Source organism: Myxine glutinosa, chromosome 5 (assembly GCF_964187855.1).
Source record: "Myxine glutinosa chromosome 5, kmMyxGlut1.1, whole genome shotgun sequence".
Classification (NCBI taxonomy): Eukaryota; Metazoa; Chordata; class Myxini; order Myxiniformes; family Myxinidae; genus Myxine; species Myxine glutinosa.
The window spans coordinates 58,078,236-58,098,816 of NC_136265.1; the positions used below are offsets into that span (position 1 = coordinate 58,078,236).

The 20,581-nt window shown below is 47.3% G+C and overlaps 1 protein-coding gene across 1 annotated transcript in view; it reads right to left on the reverse strand.

Annotated features, from left to right (window-relative positions):
• The window catches only part of LOC137428595 (uncharacterized), an 80,573-nt gene that overhangs the window by 59,439 nt on the left and 553 nt on the right, over positions 1 to 20,581 (reverse strand). Inside the window, 4 exon segments of the mRNA XM_078777304.1 lie at positions 14,043 to 14,237; positions 14,239 to 14,484; positions 14,486 to 15,150; positions 16,231 to 16,293. Coding sequence (XP_078633430.1) covers positions 14,043 to 14,237; positions 14,239 to 14,484; positions 14,486 to 15,150; positions 16,231 to 16,293 — 1,169 coding nt within the window.

Here is a 20,581-nt window from a genome sequence, read left to right on the forward strand (position 1 = left end):
CCTTCACCCCCTTCCTTCCCCTCCACATCCCCTTCCCCTACCCTTCCCCCCCTCCACACCCTTCCCCCTCCCTCCCCTCCCTTGTCAAATTATGACGTCATAATGGAGGCACTTATGACATCATCATTACCCTGTGCTCGCGAAGCGAAAAGCAGAGTTGAGCATTCATGTGTGTACGTATGTTGTACATGTTTGCATTTTTAAAAAATCATTTCCTGGGCAACAGTTGGTCCGATTGACAGGAAATTTTACCATAGAAGCACCTCCGCCTGTATAATATTTTTATTCATAATTATGATGTCATAGGTCACGTGGTACGGACGCCATCTTGGAACAACGTTGCACCTCTCTGTCCCCCAAACCACTCAATGGAAAAAATTGAAATATGGCTCATTGTCAAGTACTCCCCATGGGCAATAAGATATGTTGATGGGATCGGTGCCTTAATTATGACGTCATAATTCAACAAGTACAACGCTTGATCTGATCAGAATGAATAAAACAAAAATTCCTCTGCAACTGTTGGACCGATGGACACGACATTTTCTGAATATATGCAGCTTCTCCTGCAGAATTTTGTAATGATTTATTATAACATCATGGGTCACGTGATACAAACGCCATCTTGGAAAATATCGAAAAAGTTGCACCTCTATATCTCCGAAACCGCTCCATGGAAATAATTGAAACATGGCTCATTGTCAAGTACTGCCCTTGGGGAATAAGATACTGTTGCGGATCTCAACGTCGGCCTTTCCCCTTATCAAGGGGGGATTAATCCCCTTGTCTTTTATCTAGCCGACGTGATCCGGGGCTATGACGTTCCTTCCGGTCAGCGCTGGGTAGGGTCGTAGGCCGAATTCCTAATACCTAATTACCAACGCCTCCCAGGAAGCAAGGAAATAACCCCGCCCAAACCACGGTTTTAGTGGAAACGCCGAGCGATAACGAGCCGTGATCCGAGCTCTTAACAGAACTAAACCCGATCTGAGCGGTTCCGAATCATGCCACGCTTCGCTTACCCAATGGAGGAAAAGACTGATACGGTCGAATTAGGAAGAAACAAGAAGAACAGAATGGTTTATTACAATTTGTGCAGGAAGGAGGAGAAGAACACACAGTGAAGCTTATACAGTCTTAACTTATCCCAGGACAAACAAGCCCGCACACACAGACACACTCACACGGGGATGTAGATGGTTGGGTTGATGGTCCGGGATGATGGCGTCCAGGCAGCTCACTCCGGTCCCCGACTCGTGCCATGAAGGCGATGGTCAGGCAGCAGCGGCCAGGAACTCTCATGTCGTTTGCGCGGAGCGGTCAATTACAGGGCGGAATGCGGGCGAAAGGTAGGCTGGCTTGGCGGTTACACTCGCGGCTCAACCGCGTACGTAATAATCGGCAGCTCGAACGCGCTTCTTCATGCGTTTCTCCTCACGAGTCCTTTTGGCACAATCACGTCGCAAAAGCCCTTTGGTAGCAAGCGCGATTCCTTCAGTCCTCTTATACAGTTATCTCACATCGATCAGTCCTCTCAGTCCTCTCGAAGGGCTTTGTGCAGGAATTTATATCGCGCCGCCCCGCGAACCCTCTGGAATTTGCCAGCCACGCACTTACCATGCCCCTTAAGCCATGCCCATCATCGCGCCCTGGTTGGTTGTTGGCTCTTACTGGCTCCGCCTTTGACGTGCTGCTTGACGTGGCCACACCCCGACCTCGCGCTCCTCCCCCTTTTCCAGGCATACCTCGTGGCCACCCGACTAGTTCGAGCGAGCAACTGGCAGCTCACGCTGCCGGCCAACGAGGTGGATTAGCCGAATCAGGGCGTGAGATGGATGCTGCCCAACGAGGTCGATTTGGAGGGTGGGCCGCAAAATGAACGGGACCTCAGCTTATTTATTTTACACAACGCAGTTATCACGATTGGAAATGGCCTTATCCTCACACATACTATGACATAACTAATGTTCTAAGGTGGACCACGTGTTGCATGTGCATTAACTATGGGGGCAAACCTTTAACCTTTATTGATGTTATATGTACATTCTCAGAACCGCAACAATATGTTCATGATGATGTCATCTGTGCCTTCGTTATGATGTCATAATTCGTACAACACGTATCCGATCATTGTGAATTTTTTTTCTCAGCAACTGCTGGTCTGATGGGCACGAAATTTTCACCATTGTGGCGCCTCCTCATGAAGAATATTTTAATGATAATCTTGACGTCATTGGTCATGTGGTACAGGGACCATCTTGGAAAAATTTCACACCTCTGTATCTCTGAAACCACTCCATGGAAAAAAAATTGACACCTGCCTCATTGTCAACTACTCCCCATGGGGAATAAGATATGTTAATGATGAAGTCATCGGTGCCTTCATTATGACATCATAATTCGACAAATACAACACTATCCGATCATTATTTATAAAATTCAGCAACTGTTGGTCTGATGGACACAAATTATTCACCAAAGGAGTGCCTCCTCCTTTGGAATATTTTAATGATAATCATGACGTCATGTGGTACAGGCGCTATCTTGGAAAAAAACGAAAAATATTGCACCTCGAAATCTCCAAAACCGCTGCATGGAAATAATTGAAACATGGTTCATTGTGAAGAACTCCATATGGGGAAGAGGTGTTGTTAACGATGACGTCATTGGTGCCATAATTATGACGTCATAATTCGACAGGGACAATGCTTAGTCTGATCAGTTTGAAATGTATTAAGCGTGATCTATGCAACAATTATATTAGAGAATATAAATTTATGATGTCATCGCTCACGTGGTCTGGCAGCCATATTGGATCAAAGCAAAACAATGTTCAAAAACAGCAGAGTTGGCTCGCAACAAGTTGACTGCGCAGGGTAGGTATTTTATGAATACCATGTAGTTAACATATTGTTGCGGTTGTGCCATAAAGGCAAACCCCCTATGGTTCGTTGCACGACAACATGTAGCCTGCATTAGTCAGTTATGTCTTATTGAATATAAAGATTAGCCCTTTCCCATTGAGTAGTAAATAAAGACCAAATATGCATTGAGTTAGGCAGAATGTCACAGTGTCACACCCTTGTGTGGTTAAGGGAAGCCATGTTTTTAATAAGCAGAAAGGCGTGGCCAGAAGCACAGGCCCACGTGACCAATGAGGGGGCGGGAACACCTCGCCATGATGCGACAAGCCTCAGCCAATGGGAGGCTCTGGAACATTTTGAGGGGCGTGGGCGGATTTGGTAAAAGCCCACGCGGCTCACAATTTCATTCCCTTTTGCCTGGGATTTCGCACCTCCTGCTCTGTTCTCTCTTTGCCTCATGGACGACACGATTCTCTTGCTTTTTGGACTTCTTCGAGGACACACCTGAGCTCTTGCCCTTTTCGCAATGTCCACGACAAGACCTCTCTTGCCTTTTCGTTTCTTCCACGACACGTGTTTGGCCTTTGTTCGACGCCCGGCACCCATCGCGTCTGCGCCGATCTTTTGCACCATCTGGCTGACCCGCAAGCATTGGCAATTTCGACACGACTCACCTGCACTGAAGTTCATCGACCTGTGCTGAGTTCGTCTGTGCCAACTTCGAGGCGGTGGTTCGTACTGCGGACCTGACGTCATCGAACTGCGAGCCGCGCACACCAGACCCAGTGGAAAATTGCGAGGAATCCCAGCACGTACATCGGGACGCCCTTTCACCAGTGTTATTCCCTGAGTGTGTGTGTCAGAGAGTGAAGGCGCCAGTGGGGTTTATTATGATAGGGAAGCATTGTTAAGGTGTATCTTCGTCGCTGTTCTCTGTGCCTTCTGAATAAAAGGCTGTACATTTCATTTCTTTCCAATCTGTTCGGTACGTCCTTTCACCAATTGGCCTGGCATCATCCGAGACCGAATTTGGCGAGACTCAGGTCCATAAATCTCGTGGGGGTAACGCCGCTTTCCACACCGTGCAAAACCGTTCGGCATCTAGAAGGTGTGGGAAAGTGAGAGTTCGATCGCCGTCTTTGGTGACGTGTGCACCTTAAATTTGGCACCCTCCCGGTCCCTCAAACTTCGGCTGCACCCCACAACAAATTGTTGTCAGGAGTGGGGATTCGTACCACTTTCGGTCGTCCTGCAACAAATTGGTGTCCGGGAGTGGGATTGGACCTGCAGTACATTTCACATGCTGCGGAATTACGAGCGAGTGCAAATTTAGTTGAAAACAAATTTAAACAAAATAAAAAATTAAATTCGGATGATGTCGGGCCAAGACGTGCAGGTTCCGGTGGGTACAGAGAATGTAGAGAATGAAGGTGAATTCATGGCCCAGGACACAGGCGAACAGATTGAACTTGGAATTAATGAGGGTGCAGCAGGAGGAGGTGAAGATGGCATCGATTCGCACCCGTGGCTGGCTGGACGGGTTGAGCCCGCGGTGCCGACGGATATGGGCATATTTATGGCGCACCTCAGGGCATCCATGGTCGAGACTAGGGAAGATATAAAAGAATGGAGGTGTGACATGAAAAAGATGGGGGAGGGGTTTGGGCGTAGGATGAGAGAGGAGTTCACGGGTGCACGTGACGAGGTAAAGCTGAGTGAGATGAGCGTCCAGCGAGGGCTGAAGGAGAGCACGGCCAAACTGACTGGGGCAATGGAAGTATTGATGCGGGAGGTAGAGGAACCGACGATGGTCGAGTTAGAGGAGGAAATAGTAGAGGCACAACGGGAAATAACAGAGGTGAAACAGAAGCTGGAGAAGGTAGAAGGAGGAAAATTTTTGAAATTGAAAAGACAGGAGAGACGGAGAATGAATTAGGGAAGGAATTGATGGAATGTGTGCAAGACTGGTGCTCGGACCGTGATGAAATGCCTGTTAATCAAATAAAAAGATTGCAGGTTAATGAAGAGAGCCGAGAAAAGGTGAGGCCCGAGGTGAGTAGCGATATCGGAAATGTGTTTGGTGCGATGGGGAGTTCGGCGAGCTTGTGGGTCGGGATCGACCCAGGATTTCGTGAAGGGCCCTTTGTGAGGGGTGCGACTGAAACGGAGTGTGTGGAGAGAGTGTGCGCACTGGTGTGTGTGATTACAGAGTGTGTGGAGAGAGTGTGCGCACCGGTGTGTGCGATTACGGGGTGTGTGAAGAGAGTGTGTGCCCCAGTGTGTGCGATTACGGAGTGTGTGGAGAGACTGTGCGCACTGGTGTGTGCGATTACGGAGTGTGGAGAGAGTGTGCGATTACGGAGTGTGTGGAGAGAGTGTGCGCACCGGTGTGTGCGATTACGGAGTGTGTGGAGAGAGTGTGCGCACCGGTGTGTGCGATTACGGAATGTGTGGAGAGAGTGTGCGCACCGGTGTGTGCGATTATGGAGTGTGTGGAGAGAGTGTGCGCACCAGTGTGTGCGATTACGGAGTGTGTGGAGAGTGTGTGCGCACCAGTGTGTGCGATTACAGAGTGTGTGGAGAGAGTGTGCGCACTGGTGTGTGCGATTACGGAGTGTGTGGAGAGAGTGTGTGCACCGGTGTGTGCAATTACGGAGTGTGTGGAGAGAGTGTGCACACCGGTTTGTGCAAGTACGAAATGGAGTGCAAGAGCTGATGCGGCTCAGGCATCAACGCCGACCGGGGTAGTGCTTAGTGGGACGAATAGAGTACGTGAGCCCCCGATGAGAGGTGTGCCATGGGGACCGGAGGGAATCGATGCTGCGTTGGTCTCGCAAAGACCGGCGTGCGGGATCCGTACCTCCGGCACCCACACGGTATTGTTGGCGCAGTACCGCGGCAAGAGTGATGGGTGGGTTTTGAGGGGCAATTCGGATTGTCGAAGGCAAGCACCTTATGGGTGAGGTTCTCTAACCGTGGCTGTTTGGATCAGTGGTCCCACGCAGGGATGGACCCTGGCACCTGGGCCCACCAATTCCCCACCCCCCCCCCCCTCGGATTGTCAATGCCGGCCGGATATCACCCCATACAGGCGACCAACTACCCGCATGGATCGCTCGGCCCTTAGAGGCCAAGCCGTGACCAAGTACCTCCATAGATGGGGGCTCATAGTTTGGAGGACTGGGTGAAGTATTGTGCCCCCCACATGGGGGTATGGCGGTGAGACCATTCCCCACATGGACGGGGCCCATGAGCACGAGTTTAGGGGATAGCATTGTTAGGCCCATGGAGGGGCCAGCAATGGTTGCTCCATGGGGGCACAGAAGCACTAGCTGAGGGAGGGCTAGGATAATGATGAGGGATCTAGAGAGACAATCGGGACAAGATTTAAGTCGTGACAATGAACAGTAGTGGGGACGTAGAGAGTTTTGCTGGTTGCTTACAAAGGGTGTGCGTCGTGTAAAGGGACGATGGGGAAGCACGAGTTATAGGGGAAATTAAATAGATAAATGATGCTGTGTGTGATTGTAAATGGAATTGTGTGGTGGTGTGAAAATATTTGGTGTGAGAATAAATGGTGTGGAATGCATGGTGTGGAATGCATGGTGCGAATGATTGAATGGGGGGAGTGGAACTCACTCACGGAGACCCGGCGGCGTAGTTTAAAGGTAGATAGAGGGTACAGGTAAATTACCTGGATATTGACACCTTTGGTGCTGGTTGTGGAAATAGATTTTTTGGTGAGGTGCAGGAGACAGCGGAATGGCTGGGCGTGTGGCTTAATTGGTAGAAATAGTTATTGGGACACTCCGTCACTGGGAGCTTGTCGGCCAGGTAAGGCCGCTGGTAGGCTCAGGGAGCCAGTTAGGTTCGTTTGTTAGAGTGAGTGGGGCCCGAGGATCCAGGGAAAGGACCCGGGTTGCCCAATGCCAAGGTGGGCATCAGGGGGTAAGAGCCACGGAGGGCCTTCCCCAGGTTGGTTAGGGTGGGGAGCAGGCAAGCTCGGGAGGCGGCTCCAGTGAACGGAGGGGTGCAGGTAGGTAGACCTGCTGGTAGAACCAAACGACCCATCCCCGAAATTGTGCGAGGGCACGAATGGAAAATTTGTGGGGTTCGACCCAAATTTGGAGGGCACCACAGTGTGGGCAATGGGAATTCGGGTTCTCAGAACCACATAGTTTCAAGAAGGCCGAATGGCACGGTACAAACCCGGGGAGATTAAAATGTGTAAATAATGTTCGTGTAGTTCGAATTTTGTGAAGACCCCTTCGCACCATCCACAGCCATCCACAAGGGGATGTATTTCGCACCACGGGACTCAATGTTTGATTTGTAAGATGCATCACGACGTGAGTATGAAACATTGTGTTCATTCCGCCATTCCTTCCTGGGAGAACCTGGGGGGAGATGGGGACGAATTTGGAATAAAGAGGGGACAGGGGAGACGAGACGTAGAGACGAATTGTAAATACAAGGAGGGCTAGGGTAGTGTAGTTAACGGTGGGAGGCACGAATGGGTAGGGCCAGGCTCGACTTCACTCTGCCGGCGTTCCTCTCACCCATTTGTCATATCTGTGTTTTGCATGTGCCACCGTGTCTTTTCCTTTTTCCTCATTGCGTCTTCTCTGCCTCGCCGATCCAGGACCATCAAGAGGACTTACCTTGCCGTCGCAGCATCTTGCTGCCACTCACACCCATCATCCTTCCATCCATCACCTTGTTAGGGAACTTTTAACTGAACCCTAAAATAAATTTCTCAAGACGAGACTCAGACTCGAGGAACTCAGACTCGTCTATTCAAGCCAAGGTTTATTCTAAATTTAGAGAGAACTTGTTACACAAAATATAACCAAGATATGACGCATCGCTTGGTTGAAGACTTCTTCCTTCTCTTCTCTCCTCTCTCGTCCTGCTCCCTCTTCTCTTGGAGCATTCTCCATAAGTAGACCTCTGTTACTTTGATGTCGTGGGATTGAAATGTAGAGATCAACACAGAACTTCGTTGGCTCTGTCTTCTTGGCACCAAAAGCCCATCTGGTTTCTATTCTACAGTCACTGAAAGCTTTACATAAGATACTATCGCAGCCAAAGGAGGAGAAACCATGGACTTATCCCCTATATGTCAACCTACTCTGACCTGCACAATCTCACTACTTGATTAATGCATTTACCCTGGGCTTGAGTCAACACTCAGCGCTGGGGCTCTCCACTTAAGGGTAAAAAAACTATGAACAGATGTCCCCTTTTCGCTTCGGTTCCACTCCCAAGGCCTTGCTCACGCTGCCGAGCCTTGAAAGCACATTCTGGTTTGTAAATACGAATTTAACAATGGGCCAAAACTTGTCTTTCCATATCCTTTACAACTCTTCCATAACCTTATGGACCACTGGCTTAGTGGCCACACCCATTTCCATTGTTACACCTCTTGGCTGCCTCATCATCTTGCCACACATGGATCACCTGTTGAGTGGCATTGATGCCACACATTTGGACCACGATTCGAGTGGCCCTGCTCAAGAAATAAAAAGTGATCCAAGTGTGCAATTATGAAGAATTAGATGGCCCTGATCGTGAAATGGCGTGTATGCCGGTCAGGGTCAGCCGGTTTTTGTTAGCCCGCCTACCAAGGCAAGAAGCATGAAGATGACTCCAGCAACAAATTCTAAAAGTGCTATTCCTCAAGTCCAGGTCCTGGGTCATATTTTTGTAAAATAAATGGTGTTTTAGTGTAAAATGTGAAAATGTTGCCCACCGGTTTTTTTAGTTTCAAAATTCCGGCAATACGTGAACAGTATAAGGTTGTGGGTGTGAATCTGTGAGGTAGTTTCTCAACGCATTGGGAGGGACATATTTACTTTAAAAATGTATATTTAAATGTTGAAAAAAGGGAAAAAAAATTAAAATGTCGCACGCACTGGGATTAGAGTTTAAAATGTTAGGGGAATCACATCTGCGTGTCACACTAAAAGTAATGTTTAAAAGAATGCCAGCTCACCCCAGCGGCTCCATGTGGACGACTTGGGCCGAGTCTTGGTGAGAGAAGGGCATAGTGTTGCGGTTGTGCCATAAAGGCAAACCCCCTATGGTTCGTTGCACGACAACATGTAGCCTGCATTAGTCAGTTATGTCTTATTGAATGTAAAGATTAGCCCTTTCCCATTGAGAAGTAAAAAAAAAGACCAAATATGCATTGAGTTAGGCATAATGTCACACCCTTGTATGGTTAAGGGAAGCCATGTTTTTAATAAGCAGAAAGGTGTGGCCAGAAGCACAGGCCCACGTGACCAGTGAGGGGTGCGGGTACACCTCGCCATGATGCAACATGCCTCAGCCAAAGGGAGGCTCTGGAACATTTTGAGGGGCGTGGGCGGATCTGGTAAAAGCCCACGCGGATCGCAATTTCATTCTCTTTTGCCTGGGATTTCGCCACGTCGACGACCTCCTGCTCTGTTCTCTCTTTGCCTCGTGGACGACACGATTCTCTTGCTTTTTGGAATTCTTCGAGGGCACATCTGAGCTCTTGCCCTTTTCGCCACGTCCATGACGAGACCTCGCTTGCCTTTTCGTTTCTTCCACGACATGTGTTTGGTCTTTGTTTGACGCCCGACACCCATCGCGTCTACGCCGATCTTTTGCGCCATCCGGCTGACCTGCAAGCGATGGCAATTTCGACACGACTCACCTGCACTGAAGTTCATCTACCTGTGCTGAGTTTGTCCGTGCCAACTTCGAGGTGGCGGTTCGTCCTGCGGACCTGACGTCATCGAACTGCAAGCCGCACACACCAGACCCCGTGGCCAATTGTGAGGAATCCCAGCACGTACATCGGGACGCCCTTTAACCAGTGTTATTCCCTGAGTGTGTGTGTCAGAGAGTGAAGGCGCCAGTGGGGTTTATTATGATAGGTAAGCATTGTTAAGGTGTGTCTTCGTCTCTGTTCTCTGTGCCTTCTGAATAAAAGGCTGTACATTTAATTTCTTTCCAGTCTGTTCGGTACGCCCTTTCACCAATTGGCCTAGCATCATCCGAGACCGAATTTGGCTCGACTTAGGTCCATAAATCTCGCGGGGGTAACGCCGCTTTCCACACCGTGCAAAACCGCTCGGCACGCAATTGAATGAGGTGTGGTCTAGTGGTTAGGATTCCACGCTCTCACCGCCGCGGCCCTTTGTACCTCCGGCCCCCACAACAATATGTTATTCCCCTTTGGAGAGTTCTTTCCCATGTGCCATGTCTCAATTTTTTCGATGCAGCACTTTCGGAGATAAGCAATTGAATTGGCCACAGGTGGACTCCAAGCAGGTTGTAGAGACATCTCAAAGATGATCAAAGGAAATTGATTGCACCTGAGCTCAAATTGAGTGTCATAGCAAAGGGGATTAATTGACATTTCATATTTTCACTTTTAATTAATTTTGAAAAAAACTCCAAACAATAAATTCCACTTTGACTTTATGGGGTATTATGTGTCGATCAGTGGAAAAAATCCCGATTTAATCCATTTTAAATACAGGATGTAACAACAAATTGTGAAGAAGTCAAGGGGTGTGAATACTTTCTGAAGGCACTGTATATTGAAAACAATTATTTTGTTACCTTTTCTAGATTTCTCATTTTAAGGAGGATTTGGAATAGGCGCACAGAGAAGATTGAGGATATAGGGTTCAACTGTATGCAGGATTGCTGCACATGCACGGGCAAAAGAAGAAAGCAGCAAGAAGAGATGTGGATAAGGTGGGGATATATATGGAAGGGAGGTGTACAAGTTGGAAGAGGATGGTGGGAAGAAGATAATCTATAAATTGGGGATAGTGATAAGGATGAGGATGAGGATAGTGAGGGCATGAATTGGGGGTGGGTGGTGATTTTGAATGGTGCCAGGAGGTTAGTGACAGAGAGGGGAGGGGGTTAGTGGTGAATGTGTGGGGAGGATATTTGAAGGAGCTGATGAACTGAGGAGGAAGCAATGGTGAGCTGGTGCTTCCTTGTTATGAAGAGGGGAAGTGAAGGTAGTGGAGATCACGGAGGAGGAAGCAAGGACAGCAATAAAGAGGATAAAGAAGGGGAAGAGAGTCAGGCATTGACGAGATGTGTGCAGAGATGACAGATGCTGTGGGAAAAGTTGGAGTTAGTTGGACGAGGAGGCTGATGAATGTACGTATGAGAGAGGGTTCAACTGGAGGATTGGAGGGCAGGCCTAATTGTGCAGATATGGAAGAGAAAAGGTGATGTTCAAGCTCTGGGGAAGTGCAGAGGCATTACACTCATTCGTCATGTCATGAAAACTGTACTGGAGAGGATTCTGGATGGAAGGACAAGGAAGTGTGGAGTTGGAGATCGGCAAAGAGCAGCAGGGGTTGACAAAGGGAAGAGGGACAACGCGTGGGATGTTCACGCTAACATAGCTGAGGAAGACGAAGTTGGAGGTGCAAGGTTAATTGGCATTGGGATTTGTGGACCTACAAATGGCCTATGGCACTGTCCTGAGAAACATGGTGATGGCGACACTGAGATGGATGGGATTGCCGGAAGCAGAAGTTAGGTTGGTGGAGTGAATGTGCAATGGAGATGCAGGAAGATAAGAAGGGGGATGCAGGAAGTACTGGGGGAGTGGAAAGAGGCATTTAGGAAGCATGGGCTGAAGGAATGCAAAGACTCAGGTGATGTGGGTCAGGCAGCAGAAGAAATAAATGAGTATCAGGTGAGAGGTGAAGGAGATCAGACAGGGATATTGGTTTGAGTATCTGGGGGCAACAGAGACCGGTGATGGCAAGTTGGAGGCAGTTTCGGTGAGTTGGAGGGAAAGATGGAGGCAGGATTTCTGGTGGTTGCGAGTGCGTGGAGGAGGGTGGAGGGATTAATGGCAGCCATAAAGATATCATGAAAATTGATTGCAGACGTGAAGAGGGTGGATAGAAGGTGGATGGATGAACTGAGGAAGGAGATTGGTGTGCAATTGAGCTTGACGGAGAGACTGATGAAAAGCCGGCTGAAGTGCGCTGGACACTTGATGTGTATGGAGGAAGAGAGAATGGCAAAGAGAGTGGGTATGTTAAGGGAGTAAAGTAGGAGGAATGAAGAGATTGGCTGGTTGAGATGGGAGGATTGTGTGAGCAGGGATATCAATGAGGTGGGGTGGTTGGAGAGTGGAGAGAGATTGTTGAGGGCAGGAGGAAGTGGTGGAGTATTGTGGTCGAGGCAGCTTGGTTGGACCTCATCTATCTATAATTCCAGTAATCTCTGTGTGTATGTTTGTTTGTACGTTTGTTTGTTTGTTTGTATGTCTGTGACCGCTGTTTCTCGACAACTACCGGTCCGATATACTTTAAACTTGCCAGGTATATTGCTGGGGACCCGAGGATGTGCCTTTTCAAGGTTTCATATTAATCGGACAATTACTTACCGAGCTATGTCCAAAAAACGATTCAACCAATCAGAGAGCAGCGAGCTATCGCGTGTGCCGAACGTGGCGGACACACTCTGCCTCGGATGGCACATTTGAGAGCGTATTCATTTATTTCACGTTTGCAAACTATGTTGCCATTAAACTATGTTTTAAAACTAATAAAAACTAATTTGCGATTCATCGTAACTGCGATTTGCGACCTTCCGGACAGTCAAATGAGGACGTCACTTCCGGACTTACGTAGCGGCTAGCGGGCGCCATTTGGAGGAGCTGGGAGGACTCAGTCGTGATAGAGTGAGCCTAAGTGAGTATATCAAGACAAGAACAAGATCTAGAAGGAGGTATGTACGGTGCGATTCATATAATATATTGTTTAGTTATCGTCGATGAGGAATTTGGGGGCCCGATTAACTGCAGCGCCATCCGAGCTGCGGCGTCGGGACGATACATTCATTGTACGGTAACATCACGCACTTACGGGCACGTCCTATATATATAGTACGGGCATGCCCTAGTCCCTTATAATGGGAAGAGAAGGGGGAGGAAAAGAAGAAAAGAGGAATATAATTGGTTTTGGGTCGTTTAATGTCACAAATCTTTCGGATCGTCATTTACAAATACATATCTTTCACGTATTTTTCATTCATATCACATATATTTCAGTGTTCATTTTAAGCTGTGAAGCCATTTCAATATCAGCCGAAGTCCTTTCTTCCATCCGTCCGTAAAAATAAAGTTGACAAAACTTTCTGACCCACTGTTTAATTCTAAATGGTTCTGAAGGGCTGTTGAAACCAAAGCTTTCAGAATCATTGGAATCTCCCGTGATGAAGCTAACTCCGAGGGCCTTTCACTCACTCACCACAGGCAGGTTGGTGGTCTTTCTGTCTTCTACCGACTCCTCTCCGGCTTTGTCCCACCGGCTCTCCCTGTGCTCTGTCCCCCAAATATTCCTGCAGGTCGCACAAGATCTGCCAGCAACCCTCTTATGGTTAAACTGCCAAAATCAAGAGTCGCTGCTCACCTTCACTCTTTCATTCCACTTTTCTCCCGCCTCTGGAACGAAGTCCCTCACTCTCTTCAATCCCACTCCTCCCTCCAGGTCTTTAAAAGAGCTGTTCACCACCATCTCTTATCTTCCACCATCCCAAACCTTGATCTTTTCTACCCCTGCAAATTCACCCCAGATCCACTTTTCTGAAATACCAACTTCCTTCCTGGAAGTCCTTGCAGTGTCCAAGTGTTTTATACTTCCACCCCCACCCCCCCCCCCGCCCCCCTTTCACACGCCTCCTCCCCCCAAGTCCTCACCCTCCAACAGATCTCCCGATGTCTCTGCTCTCAAATGTTGTGTTTGTGTGCTTACCCCTCTCTGCCAATCTTGTCTATCGCTCCCCTTATTATGTTTTATGTGTCTCTTTGATTTTTTTGTGTGATTAATGTTGGCTCTTTCACGAGCATCGATCCCGTTTACAATTTTTAAAAAAGTGAAAAAAAACCTCTTACTCGTGTTTTTCTCCGTTTGTTGCATTTCTATTCCAGGGAGTCATGGTCTTTCACCTCATCTCCTCTATTTTGATCTTATTCCAGTTGTTGCGGCTCATTTTAAATATTTTGTCACCTTCCTCTTCTTCCTCTGCAGTTTGTCCTAATCTATCTCCTCGTTATCATTTACTGTTCTTACTCTTGGTCACCCAGTGTGAATGTTTCTGATGTTGACACAAGTATGATGAAGTAGTAAAAGCCTTGCTGCATAAAGAACACTGATAGGCCTTTTCTCCTGTGTGAATCGTTTGATGTCGACGCAAGTGTGATGGAGTTGCAAAAGCCTTGCTGCATAAAGAACACTGATGGGGCTTTTCTCCTGTGTGAATCGTTTGATGTAGACGCAAGTGTGATGGAGTAGTAAAAGCCTTGATGCATAAAGAACACTGATAGGGCTTTTCTCCTGTGTGAATCGTTTGATGTCGACGCAAGCATGCATGATGGAGTAGTAAAAGCCTTGATGCATAAAGAACACTGATAGGGCTTCTCTCCTGTGTGACGTTTTTGATGTTTACGCAAGCTTGATGAATAAACAAAAGCCTTGCTGCATACTGAACACTGATAGAGCTTCTCTCCTGTGTGATGTTTTTGATGTTGACCCAAGCCTGATGAATAAACAAAGGCCTTGCTGCATACTGAACACTGATAGGGCTTTTCTCCTGTGTGAATCGTTTTGATGTTTATGCAAATATGATGAATCAGCAAATGCCTTGCTGCAAAACTTACACTTGTACGGCTTCTCTCCTGTGTGACGTTTTTGATGTTTATGCAAGCTTGAAGAATAAACAAAAGCCTTGCTGCACAGTGAACACTCATAGGGCTTTTCTCCTGTGTGATGTTTTTGATGTTGACCCAAGCCTGATGAATAAACAAAGGCCTTGCTGCATACTGAACACTGATGGGGCTTTTCTCCTGTGTGAATCTTTTGATGTTGACGGAGATATGATGAACCAGCAAATGCCATGCTGCAAAACGAACACTTGTACGGCTTCTCTTCTGTGTGACGTTTTTGATGTTGACGCAAACATGACGAATCAGCAAATGCCTTGCTGCAAAATGAACACTTGCATGGCTTCTTGCCCGTGTGGATTGCTTGATGTTGTTTTAAAGATGACAATGTTATAAATGATTTGTCACACAAGGAACACTTGTGTTGTCTCTCACTTCCTCGGATATTCTTGAGCGGCTCTGTACAACGCTTACATCTGCCTGTGAAAGACACGCTGCCAGGTTCGTCAGTTTCTTGACAAACACTCCGAGTCGTGGGCCGATTGAAAACTTCCGTGTCAAACCACTGGGAACAGTTTGAACAAGAAACCAGTTTCGTTTGTTTCCCTGCAAAGACAAGTCACAAAAATCATCATTAATTTGCACCAACTTTACAAAATTGAAATACATTTCACTCAAATTAGATTGAAGATTGGCCCCAAATATGCTCAATTAGATTGAACAGGAAAGATTCAAAAATAGAGGAATTGCGCATCTCCCCAAATGAGTCAGACATTTACTGATCACACACAAACGATCTTATCAGAGGTTGCTCCATCATTCTGGACAGTGTATAGCAATCAGAGGCTTGTCCCCACCATGTATTAATGATTGTAGCATCAGTTTCTCCTTGCTTCCTTTGGTGGTTAACATACTTTGATGAACATTCTGTTGAATCCATCCATTGTTCTACGCGTCCACCAACACAGAATGACTTTCATAACTTTTCCATCTGCAATATCTAGAAGAGAGACGAAGGACAAAGGGGTACCAGCCCTCTCGGAGAAACAATACTCTGCAGTTCTCTGAAAAGTGTTCATTGGCAATATGAAGAAGAATCAAGGCATGGCGAGGCCTGTTGGCGAATGCCCAGTGTACATGCTCCTGTTTGCCATCTCTCGTGGGCATGTCATTCGGGATGGTGAGACTCTTTAAAATGTTAATTTACGAAATAAATACGCGAGTTGGCTGGTTTATCCATTCAGAGGTACTGTGAGTATATAGGCAATACTTTTCCAGGTGTCAACACCTTGCTTTTTGCTATATTTTAACTTTAGGTGGGAATTGTGGGGATTTACGAATGCGCGGCAGTGACGAAGCTCTAGCATCTAGCCTCTCTCCTTATTTTGTTTTGTTCAAGAGGAACATGCATTGTGAATGATGATGTATTTGACCCGAATAGTTTTACAGATTAATTCCTCCTCTGAAACACACGTTTACCCTGAACATCTCAAACAAATATAGTGATGCTTCAATATGCAGAGAGGAATCCGTTATTAATGAGCTGGGTCATTTTAACATGGCCTAAAGTCCCCCTGTGGCCTTAAAAGACAAGTGCAAAAGCATCTCTCACAACCTCCTGTGCAATGTAGACACACACATGACTGTCTGTAATTGGAACAAGCAGAATGTTGTTGTGGTTCAGACCTTTCTCTTGAGATAGTGAGTCATCCTCAAACTCAGATTCCACCTTCACTTTCACAATCAATTCTGAAAAGAAAAACATCACATTAAAACTGAACTTTAGATTTTTCAAGTTTCTAAGGCTTTTGGAGCATCTGTTACAAACTTGCAAACATACACATCAGACTTTTTAAATCCGATCAAACCCGGAGAAACAGGTATGCTCCCTGGGAGAGGGCGAGGTTGGGGTTCTCCAATCTTATATTCTTCCATTTCCTAATGATGGAGCTCATTGTGCTCTTGGGAACTTTAAACACGAGAAATTGTTTTTCCATCCAGGTAATAGGTTCCAAATTTCATCAACGGCTTGTTTCTGCATTCTTGAGTCTTATTTTGAAAACCGTCGAAATCACGTTGGTGTCTGTTCATCCGTCCGTCCGTCCGTCCACCCAAAATATGTTGGCACTCATATATCAAGGGCTCCACATTAAAACTAGCTCGAACTTGGAATATACATTGGCCAATAGGTCTCGTTAATGGTGTTCGAAACAAATTCCACCTGAGTGTTATAGTTTTTGCTTCATTAAATATTTTCAAATACTAGCGTGACTCGGTGCGCTCCGCGCGCCTCACCATGTGTCGTTTCAGAGGGATGGGCATCTTTGACCATTTCGGTGTCTTTTGGGTCTTCTTGGTGTTTTGGGTCTTTGGCGTCTTTTGGCGCTTTGGGGTGTTTTGAGTCTTCGGGGTCTTCAAGGGTCTTTGTGGTCTTCATGGTGTTTTGGGTCTTCAGGATGTTTTGGGTCTTCGGGTGTTTTGGGTCTTCAGGGTGTTTTGCATCTTCGGGGTATTTTGGGTATTTTGGATCTTCGGGGTCTTTTGTGTATTCGGGGCCATTTGGGTCTTCATGGTGTTTTTGAGCGCCAGGGCCTTCAAGGGTATTTTTGGTCTTTGGGGTGTTTTGGGTCTTCGTGGTCTTTGGGGTCTTTGAGGGCATTATGGGTCTTTAAGGGTATTTTGGGTCTTCAGGGGTCTTGGTGGTATTAAGGGTCTTGGGGGAATTAAAGGGTCGTCAAAGGACTGAGGGGTCTCAGTTGTCTAAACGTAATTAAAAGGGTTAAGACGGTGTTAATAATTTATTTTGAAGAAGAAGACCTTTTGGTCCATACATAACCATACACGTTTGCTCTATTATAATAAGACTAGTGGGGTCACCCATGGGAATCCCACGGGCATGGATTTGTGTGATATTTGGACATCTTGAGTTTGATGCTGCACATTCAGCATCCTCTCCAAGAAGTTCTGTCACTCAAGCTTTTAGATCTCACTACCTGCCATGATCTTTCCTGGGAAAACCACATTTCAAATCTGGCCTCCAAAGCCAGTCGCCGACTGGGCATCCTCCGTCGTGCGAAGTCCTTCTTTGGCACACCTGAGCTCCTTACCACATATAAGGCTTTCATCCGCAGCTCAATGGAATACTGTTCCCCCCTCTGGGCTGGTGCTCCTGCCTCACACCTAGCTCATCTTCACGCTGTTGAAACCAAAGCGTTCAGAATCAGTGGAATCTCCCGCGATGAAGCTACCTCCGAGCTTCTTTCACTTACTCACCGCAGGCAGGCTGGTGGTCTTTCTGTCTTCTACCGACTCCTCTCCGGCCTTGCTCCTCCAGCTCTCTCTGGGCTCTGTCCCCCAAATATTCCTACAGGTCGCACAAGATCTGCCTGCAACTCTCTTATGGTTAAACTGCCAAAATCAAGACTCTCTGCTCACCTTCACTCATTCATTCCTCTTTTCTCCTGCCTCTGGAACAAACTCCCTCACTCTCTTCAATCCCACTCCTCCCACCAGGTGTTTAAAACACCTGTTCACCACCATCTCTTATCTTCCCCCATCCAAAACCTTGATCTTTTCTACCCCTGCTAATTTCACCCAAAATCCACTTTTTTGAAATACCAACTTCTTTCCTGGAAGTCCTTGGTGTACTGTGTTTGTACTTCTCCCACCCCCCCCCCCCCTTCCCACGCCGCCTTCCCCCAATCCCTCTCCCTCCCACACATTCCCGATGTCCCTGCTCTCAAATGTTGTGTTTATGTGCTTCCCCTTCTCTCCCCATCTTGTAATAATCATAATAATAATAATTCATTTATTTTGTATTGCGCTTTTCAAGTAGCCCAAAGGCGCTTTGACAGAGTGGGAAAACATAATGCATAACAATACATGAAAACCACAATTGCAAAAAGACAAGAATCAATTGGGAAATATTTAAAGCAAAAGGAGGGAGAAGGAGAAGAGATAGTCAGGGGTTAAATGCTGTGGGTTGAATGTTAAATGCAGTGTTGAACAGGTGGGTCTTTAGTGATGTTTTGAATGTGGTGAGTGAGGAGGAGTCTCTGATGGTGTGAGGTAGTGAGTTCCAGAGGGTGGGAGCAGCGATGGAGAAGGCCCTGTCCCCCCAGGATCTGAATTTGGTCCGGATGGAGGGGGTCAGGAGGTTGGTACCAGCAGAGCGGAGGTTGCGGGTGGGAGTGTGTCTGGAGAGGAGGTCAGCCAGGTAGGATGGGGCCAGGTTATGGAGGGCTTTGTATGTCAAGAGGAGGATTTTGTATTGGATTCTCTGGGGGATGGGGAGCCAGTGAAGCTTGTAAAGGACGGGGGTGATGTGGTCACGGGTCCGGGAATGGGTGAGTAGACGGGCAGCGGAGTTCTGAATGTATTGGAGTTTATTGGTGAATTTTGAGGGTGAACCATAGAGGAGGCTATTGCAGTAGTCCAGACGGGAGGTGATGAAGGCGTGGATGAGGGTTTCTGCAGCCATGGAGGAGAGGGATGAGTGGAGACGGGCAATGTTTTTCAGGTGAAAGAAGGCTGACTTTGTGATCTGTTTAGTGTATTTGTCGAAGGAGAGGGTTTGGTCAAAGATGACGCCAAGATTCCGGATGTGAGGGGAGGTGGATACTGGGATACCGTCGATGTTGAGGGCAAAGTTATGGGTGGATTTTGTGAGCGTTTTTGGGCCAATGATGGATTATTTCAGATTTATCACAGTTAAGCTTGAGGAAGTTGATTTGAAGCCAGGATTTTATTTCAGTGATGCCGCTTGTCTACCGCTACCCTTTTTATATACTTTGTTTGTTTGTCTCTTTGATTTCTTTTTGTGATAAATGTTAGCTCTTTCACGAGCCTCTATTCTGTATACAAAAAAATAAAAAAATAAAATCAGTTCAACAAAATGCTCACTGGCAATTTATCAGATCCACAAATGATGTAATCTACACAATGTATTTACTTCTGATAATATGTGAATGCATGCGCGTACAAATGGGAAATACAGTTTGAAATGTGTGATTACATCTCATGTAAAATGTGACTTCAAGAGCTCAAATCCTCTCCCTCACCACCACCATCACGCACACTGCACCAGGGAGTGGATCACCCACAGGGGAGTGGGTCACTCACACACACACACACACACACACACACACACACACACACACACACATACACACACCTCGTTTTTTCATTTCTGTTACTCACAATTCTGTGTCTCTCTTACACACACACACACACACACACACACACACACACACACACACACACACACACACAATTGGAACACCCAGGGGCCCCCTCCCCAGAATTGGACTGTACAAAGGCCCCCTCCCCAGAACTGCTATCCACAGGGACCCCCTCCCCAAAGCTATGGGCCTTCCCCAAATTACTGGAACCCTAATGGGACGAATGGGAATTGGCCACCACAATGGGGACAGCAGAACCAACAGCCAGCGAGGCATCCGAAACGACAGGGTCCGTGTAACAACAGCGGGCACCCCGCACCCTCAGCTCCACCGATTCCGCAAGGGGCGTGCTTTCTTTGCGGACAAATGGGACATTGGAAACGCGACTGTCGAAAGTTCCGTCAGGGGCCCCCGCCACAGGGAAATCAAGTAGCCTATTGACGGGACGACAGCGGGTCGCCCAAAGAATGCCCCCTTTTGACTATGACACCGACAGAGGAGCCGACCTTGACTCTGGACGTGGACGGCCAACAACTGGATTTTCTTGTCGATACGGGGGCGACCCGCAGTACTATTAACGAAGGGCAATTGCCATCCTTGCACCCCACAAATAAGGACGTTCAAATAATGGGCGTTTCGGGCTTGCCCCAAGCGCTTCCTATTTCAGAGGAAGTGAGAGTGGTGTGCGGCCCGCTCGAGGCTAAACATGCTTTCTTAATGACAACCACCACCCCGACAAACTTGTTGGGACGGGATTTACTTTGCCGTTTGGGCTGCCAAATTTCATGCACAGAGCAGGGAGTTTTTGTAGACGTCGCGGAATCCAAACGCGACCTGTTAATGGTGGCATTGTCTCG